We start from the raw sequence: 6,960 nt of genomic DNA on the forward strand, positions 1-6,960 counted from the left end.
CCGTGTCCTTGACAATATTTTTTATCGGAGTGGTTAGTAATATCTTTTGCCAGATAAAAGGAAGTCATACGATCTAGCATTTTTTTCCTTTTCAAATTACCGCTAAAGATAAGGTTGACCAACTACGTTTGTACCAAAAACATAATAAAGGTTGTAAACATTTTCGTCAGCTAAAAAAACGTCACAAGGAAAAAAATATAGCTACGAAAGATGAACATTTCTACCAATGAATTACTACAAAAAATTACTGTGAAAAACTTTACACTGTAGAGTTACTGTTCACATGGTAGTGGTGAACAGTAACTAGGCTATTTAGGGGGTGCATCCTCCAACGCGACCTCAAACAAAAGTCAAGTGTAAAACTTGTGTCTGGCATTTATGGTAGAGCCCTTATGTATAAGGGGACGGAGTGGGCATACCGGATAATATTTGGAGCACGCTCGGATCGAAGCGGTCTTTAGAGCGCGTGACTGGGGAAGCTTAAGTGTCCAACACGCCCTAAATCCCTTTGAGGAATACCATCCCACCACCACAATAGAAAGTGCATGTCTTCCATAGCCAAACTCATTTGCATGCTAGGTAGACGCTTACACGTTTGTATGTATGGTTGGTGGATTGAACATGCAAATTAAGCACCATAGCTCTACCTAGGTTCATTCATCTAATATTATTGGCTACAAGAGATAGACATTCAGCGAGACTATGCGGTTGTGGCAAGAAGCTATTGGGGAGTTCGACGCTTGCATCTGCAGGATGAAATGCTTTGACATTCATCAACCGTTTATCTTGAAAGCTCAAGTAGATTGTGTCAGCACTCATGGAGCTAGAGGGGAAAACCTCTAGACACCCAGAGAGAGCAAAGCATGCCCAAGAACAACGCACCCTGTGCCGCCCAAGCTCTTGACCGGGAGTAGTGCCCCGGTGTCAAAATCCACACGGGATGTGTTGTAGCAACGACCCAATTCATTCCCCCCTCTCAAGCGACAATGAGCCAACATCAACTCCCCATAATTGTTGACAAGGTGGAAACTATCCCCCATCCACTCGAAAATGCATATTCAGCTTGGTAACCACCTCAAGCCGTCGCGGCCCCATTTCTAGCACCATGACACCACTGTGGTTAACATAGTAGAAGCGGCCTTCAAACATTATGGGTGCAACGTCTAGTGGTCATCACCGAGCTTGGCCAGCCCAAGCATATTGAGATTGTGGAAGCAGGGCACTATTGTTGAATCATCATTGGCAATGCCAGATCCCCCACGATGTGAAGTATGATTGTAAAGAAAGGCCACCACACCCACACTCAGGAAGCATGTCATCATGATCCTCGGAGGGCACCAACGTGCTGAGCGGCGGGAGCTAGATGAGGTGGTGGGTGAGCAGGTTGAGCATGCAAATGGTGGTGGTGCATGGCGGCTTGCGGGCCAAAACAAGGAGGCCCTCAGGCGTAAGGGCAAGAAGCTCGTAGCCATGCATGGAGCTCCGAGATATCAACCTTGACGCCCTCACCGGTGGATGTGTTCAGCAAGCAGCGGTGGTGCGGCACGGCAAGTACGCCCCAGAGCATGATCCACCTCCACGGATGGAACCGGCGGTCCATGCCGCTATGGGTGCGCGGTTCGGAGGAACGCGGCAGACAACACGGAAACACACGTAGTCAGCAACATCATGTGCGAGGAGCATTGCCGGCCCATCATCAATATTAGCCCAGTCTCTCCCGCTGTGACGAATATGCGACGCTGAACCCTTCTCGGCCGCGGCTTCAGTTCCTACTGGCGGGACATCGATCTGACCGGCGGTGGTGCCTGTCCGCTTCGCACAGTGGACCTAGGACGAGGATCGCGCGACGGCTTCCATTCCTTGGAGGCTTCGACTACGCGCCACGGCCGCAAGGAGAACATGATTGGGTTCGAAAGGGGCCCACGATGGCGAGGGCCTATTTGGTTCCTAGCCACAATTTACCAAGCCTAAGTATGGTTAGCCCCAAAAGAGTGGCAAAAACCATTAAAATATAGAAGCCAAAACTTGGTTGAGTCTGCGATAAACGAACCATACATACAATAAAATGTGGCAAAAATCAAACACATATCAAATAAACTATGGTTGCTAAATTTTGCTTGTGGTTAAGAACCAAACAAACACGCTCTGAAATTGGTGCTTCCAGCCTTCAGGTCCCCTCAGTCCGTAATAACAATCCTAGCCCTGGAGTTGGTGGGAATTAGGCAGCAATGCCACTGCCACTGGATATATCGCCTGTCAAACCGGCCCGGCCACCCACGACATCCCGACTCCCCACCTTGGCGCAGCCCTAGGCTCGGCGCCCCGAGCTATCTCCGGCGAAAATCGCCCATCGTCTCCGGCGTCCGCCCCGCAGCTTTCCGGATTCCACCTGCGCCGCCGTACCGGACCTCGCCGCCGCCGCCGCGCTCCCCCGGAGCCTACCCCGCCGCTCCCCGAAACACGCCTGTACTCTGCTTTTATTTTCCAATCAAGTACTGTAATACTCTGCTTTTATTTTCCAATCAAGTACTGCTTTTATTTCCGAATTGATTATAACCCCCCTGTTCGTGGCACGAACAGGGCAAAATAAGCCCCCTTCTTTGGCCGGCTCCCTTCCCGACGGCCGGCTACCGCTGCCGCCACCGCCCCGTCGCCGCGCTCCTCCGAAGGACGCGCCATCTCGTTCCCACTCCCTTCGATCAGGTGGGTTGGCATCTCCAAGTGTTCACCGGGGGGCGAGCTCGATTCAGCTCGTGAGAGCGGTGGGGGTAGGAGCGCTTAGGCCGCGCGAAGATGTCGGATTTCCAGACCTCCACGCACCGGGAGCGGTGGATCTTCCAGCCCCAAGACCTGGTGACCCTTCCCGATCCATTGTTTCTGTTTCTGCGCTCGGTGCCCCAGGGTTGCTTTGCCCTGGGACGGCTAACCTATAGCCTACAGACTCCTGACTGGTATGCTGATGCCTGTAATTATGCTTGCAGATAGATAAGTGGACGTGGGTGAACCGGCGTTCCGCGGAGACCCTCGCGCAGGTTGGCTTCTCCTGGCCTCATTACATTTAATTCACTTGTTTACTTGTTTATGGATGAGTAATGGCTGCTCATTTTTACTTTAATTTTCTTTGTCAAGTATGGAACGACGCGGTTGAAGGTGGACCCTGTCGATGGGTCGATATCGAACCCCGAACCCGCGCCCGATCACGGTATGTGTTTTGATTGGTACACATGAGCATCGAAAGCAATATTTTGTGCCACTTTCAGTTCAAAGTTTTCTTCTTTCATACTTACCCTTGCGCTTGGCCAATGTTCACTGTAATGTAAGTTTGTGCCAAGTGTGTACAATGGCGTCGCATTCGGATGTAAAAGTGCTAAATCGCTGTTTTGAATTCAGTTGTCGGGAGCTCGAGTGTGAAGCCTCTATCCTGCGAAGAGGAGCAAATGATGCGGAGATTTTACGAGCAGAAGATTCAAGAAGTGTGTAAAGCATTCAAGTTCCCCCATAAGATTCAGGTAAAGCACTCCTCTTCCTGTACACAGTGTCTTTGGTAGCTTAATGATCATGTGCTAACAGTCAGTTGTTGCCTTGCAGGCTACAGCAATAATATATTTCAAGAGATTCTATCTACAGTGGTCTGTAATGGAGCATCACCCAAAGCATATTATGTAAGCAACAATGGTAAAATGAATAGTTTTGTGGTTTAGAATAGACAAGATCCTGGTGTATCAAATACTCAGCTGAGATTATTTGTCGCTCAACCATAACTAAACAACCATGCAAACAAATGGAACCATTTATACGTCTATTAAAGGCAATGATGTATGTGTTCTAATTGAAGATATAAGTATGGGTGTTTGTAGTGTCTTATATCCCTATCAGTCAATGTCTTTGACCCTGTTAGTATGTTGCCAGGGACCAAGTTAATCGATTTTAATTTGACAGGTTAACTTGTGTATATTCTTCTTGCAAAGTGGAAGAAAATCATGTTTCTGCTGAGGAACTTGGCAAAGGAATTAACCAGGACCACCAGATTATTCTAAATAACGAAATGATTGTTCTGAAAGTAAGCCATTTCCATATGGAGTTTTTAACGTTTCCAAGCAAACATAATGTGACACTAAATTTCTTCGTTTCTTCCAGTCTTTAGATTTTGATTTGATCGTTTTTGCTCCATATCGATCTATCGAAGGGTTTATTGATGACATGGATGTAAGTTCCTTCTGAACATTTCATGATAGTCAGCATTATAAATTCATCATATTTGAGCTTATCGTATGGCTCCTTTGGCTAATGCAAGTCTTTTTTTTTCTTTCTACAAAGGATTTTTGTAGGGCAGGTAATGGTGCACACCAACGGTTGAAGGTCATACATTTCTTCAACCCTTTTGCCATACTGTTCAAGCACAATAATTTAATGTTTACTGTGTTACTCTTTACCTGACATGTGTAGAAAAAATATGTTCTATATTTTACTTAATATTTCCATCCTAGTATGCTATGAATGGAAGTTACACATTATATGTAATCCTAATCATTGAGAAATAATATGATTTAATGAGGCATGTCTTGTTTGGTTAACCCTGAAGGCCTAAACTTGTAGGTGAAGGTAATTGAGTACACTAATGGTTTTACTAATTGCTAGTACCAAGATCGTAGCATTAACTTCTGAGGATCATTAGTTAAATACTGTCATATAAGAATAGCGCAAAGATTGAATTATTTTATCTACAACCTCTGGATCCCCTTTGTTTGGATAACGGATGAATGTTAGCTGTGAAAATTGAGTTGGTGTCAGAATTGATTTTGGGATTGCATCAACAAAAGGATACCGAAAACATAAAAGTCTATCAATTTTACTACGTCATGCTGGCTTGTGTTGAACATTAACTTTTATCACTTGTTTCTAGTCGACAGTAAGATACATCATATAAGTAGTACGACCAATCAATTAGCCACATAGGCTAAGAGGCAAATAAATATTGTAACTTTTTGTGTCACTTGCTCAAACAATAATTCAACCATCCATTACATGGAAAATAGTCCGAATGTGGAAATTTGGCTCGATGTAAAAAATGCTCTTTCAGCTTGTTCCTTATATGGAACGAAAGATAAATAGTACAAATAACAAAAATGCAAGTTGGAAATTAAAAAAAAAGCATGAAAAGTTGTATGGCTGCCCTGCTTATGCATCAGATGCTTGTATTGTAGGATTTGTATCAAACTGCGAATTCTCATGTTGACAGAATGATGTTGACCGACGCGCCTCTTCTCTATACTCCTGGACAGGTAATCTTGAGCTATCAATAATATAGATAATCTTCAGTTAATCTTTTTTTGTCTAAAATAAAAAAATCTGCTAGATGACTGCCATTTTCATAAATTACTTGGTTAATTTGTGTCTAATTAAGAAAGCTTTATCCTATGTGTCAAGCTTGATGTGTTCAAACCTCAGTTTCTACCCATATCATATATGACCTGATTAAATAGTGTTCCTATTTTTACAGTTGGCATTAGCTGCTCTGTACAAGTCCAATGACGCACTCAAGGTCCTTGATTTTGAAAGGTCGTAAGCTTCTTATCAGTGTTTATCCTTAGTGTGTTGGAACTTTGTGTTTCATGATGCTATTGTTCAATTTTCCATTTATTCATTGTTGATCTTGCTAAATTCATTGATTGTTTGCAGATACTTGGAAAGTGTTTTTTCAAGGCAACGCCTTGATTGTCCAATCGAACAATTTGTTCAGATAATGAATATGATTAATTACTTGGTGAGGACTTTTACCTGGCTTGGTACAAATACAGTTTGACATAATTATGTAAACTCCCACCAAGAATTGTTCTTTAACTGCGTGTTTCATTTCACCGGTCTGCACAAACACGTTGTGTTAGCAGAAAAGGATTAGATAAGGTGGTGCTTCCGTGCTTTGTTTAACATATGTGTCTGTTCCGGAGGGTATTGGTTATCTATTGACCTGACAGAGAGTACCATCCGTTCTTGTTTGCTTGCATCTTCGATCGCATAGACATCATGGATGATGCTTGAGGGTTTATTTTTATACATATGTGACAGTTCGTATGTGGATGATACTTGATGAGGGTCTATTTTTATACAGCAGAGGTTTACCCCACATTCTGGAACACCCAGAGCTGTCAGATTGATGGATTTTCCGACATCTAATCATCAATGTGCTGTACTATTTGTGTATTTCTGCAGGTTGACCGGCTTCAAATACTTACTCAAGAAGACATGAAACATGCTGATCGCAAGCTGAGACATTGCTTGGATGAGTAAGCTCTCTCTCATCTCTACGGGCCTGCATGTCCTCCATTATTTTTTACCCTTGTGTACTCATGCTTGCTACATGGAAATTTCTTCAGGCACAAGAAGAAGGAAAAGAAGCCGAAGCACAAATCAAAAAGGACTGCTGGTGATGCCCGGCAGTAAGTACCTTGTAAGGGCAACTGTGTTGTGTAAGAACCAGTTAGAGAAAATGCGGTGGTAAGGACTTGCACCGTGGTTATGCGTCTAGCTTTATCATGCGACCAAGTTATGATACATGTTTCTTCGTATACCCAGGCTCTCCGGTTGATAATCCAACTTCAACTCCGACATCTCCAGCCATTGCACCAGCCACGCTAAGCTGATCTCCTGACCAGCTTAGGCCTTGGCCAAGGACAAGCCATTTTCAGATGATGTGCCTTACTGTGACTAACGTTCAGTGCCAAGGAGCTCTATGTATTCTGTAATAACTTGATAATTTTATTGGAGTAAATTAATTGTTGGGCGCGATGTTAGAGAAACTTGAGGTGTAGAACGTTGGACGCTATATTGATGTAAGTTAATTCTTTGGCACATGCGGAGTGACAACCTTGAGTTGTAAAACTTGGGATGCCACTTTGCTATATACAGGAATGATAAAAACTGCCTGCCTGTGTCAGGTAAAGTTGCTAGAGTTAATCTTCA

At 44.0% G+C, this 6,960-nt stretch overlaps 1 protein-coding gene across 2 annotated transcripts; it reads left to right on the forward strand.

The window, feature by feature from the left end:
* The first annotated feature begins 2,615 nt into the window (after window positions 1-2,615).
* Window positions 2,616-6,960, forward strand: LOC124706459 (cyclin-H1-1-like). 2 transcript variants are annotated; one of them, XM_047238124.1, is made up of 14 exons: window positions 2,616-2,853; window positions 2,982-3,032; window positions 3,130-3,202; window positions 3,391-3,509; window positions 3,589-3,662; window positions 3,940-4,060; window positions 4,138-4,206; window positions 4,318-4,359; window positions 5,205-5,282; window positions 5,501-5,559; window positions 5,680-5,764; window positions 6,211-6,284; window positions 6,375-6,437; window positions 6,574-6,960. In XM_047238124.1, the coding sequence occupies exons 1-14, from the start codon at window positions 2,794-2,796 to the stop codon at window positions 6,584-6,586; spliced, it is 981 nt and encodes a 326-aa protein (XP_047094080.1). In that variant the 5' UTR covers window positions 2,616-2,793; the 3' UTR covers window positions 6,587-6,960. The 2 variants fall into 2 exon arrangements, 1 of the variants encoding a protein (XP_047094080.1); XR_007004421.1 differs by having other exon boundaries at window positions 2,619-2,853; window positions 6,375-6,495.

This window comes from Lolium rigidum, chromosome 4 (genome assembly GCF_022539505.1).
Source record: "Lolium rigidum isolate FL_2022 chromosome 4, APGP_CSIRO_Lrig_0.1, whole genome shotgun sequence".
Classification (NCBI taxonomy): Eukaryota; Viridiplantae; Streptophyta; class Magnoliopsida; order Poales; family Poaceae; genus Lolium; species Lolium rigidum.

Coding starts and splice junctions, on each gene's coding strand:
- LOC124706459 (XM_047238124.1), top strand. CDS start 2,794: ATGTCGGATTTCCAGACCTCCACGCACCGGGAGCGGTGGATCTTCCAG. Junction 3,033..3,129: donor CCGCGGAGACCCTCGCGCAG/GTTGGCTTCTCC, acceptor TTCTTTGTCAAG/TATGGAACGACGCGGTTGAA. Junction 6,285..6,374: donor CTGAGACATTGCTTGGATGA/GTAAGCTCTCTC, acceptor AAATTTCTTCAG/GCACAAGAAGAAGGAAAAGA.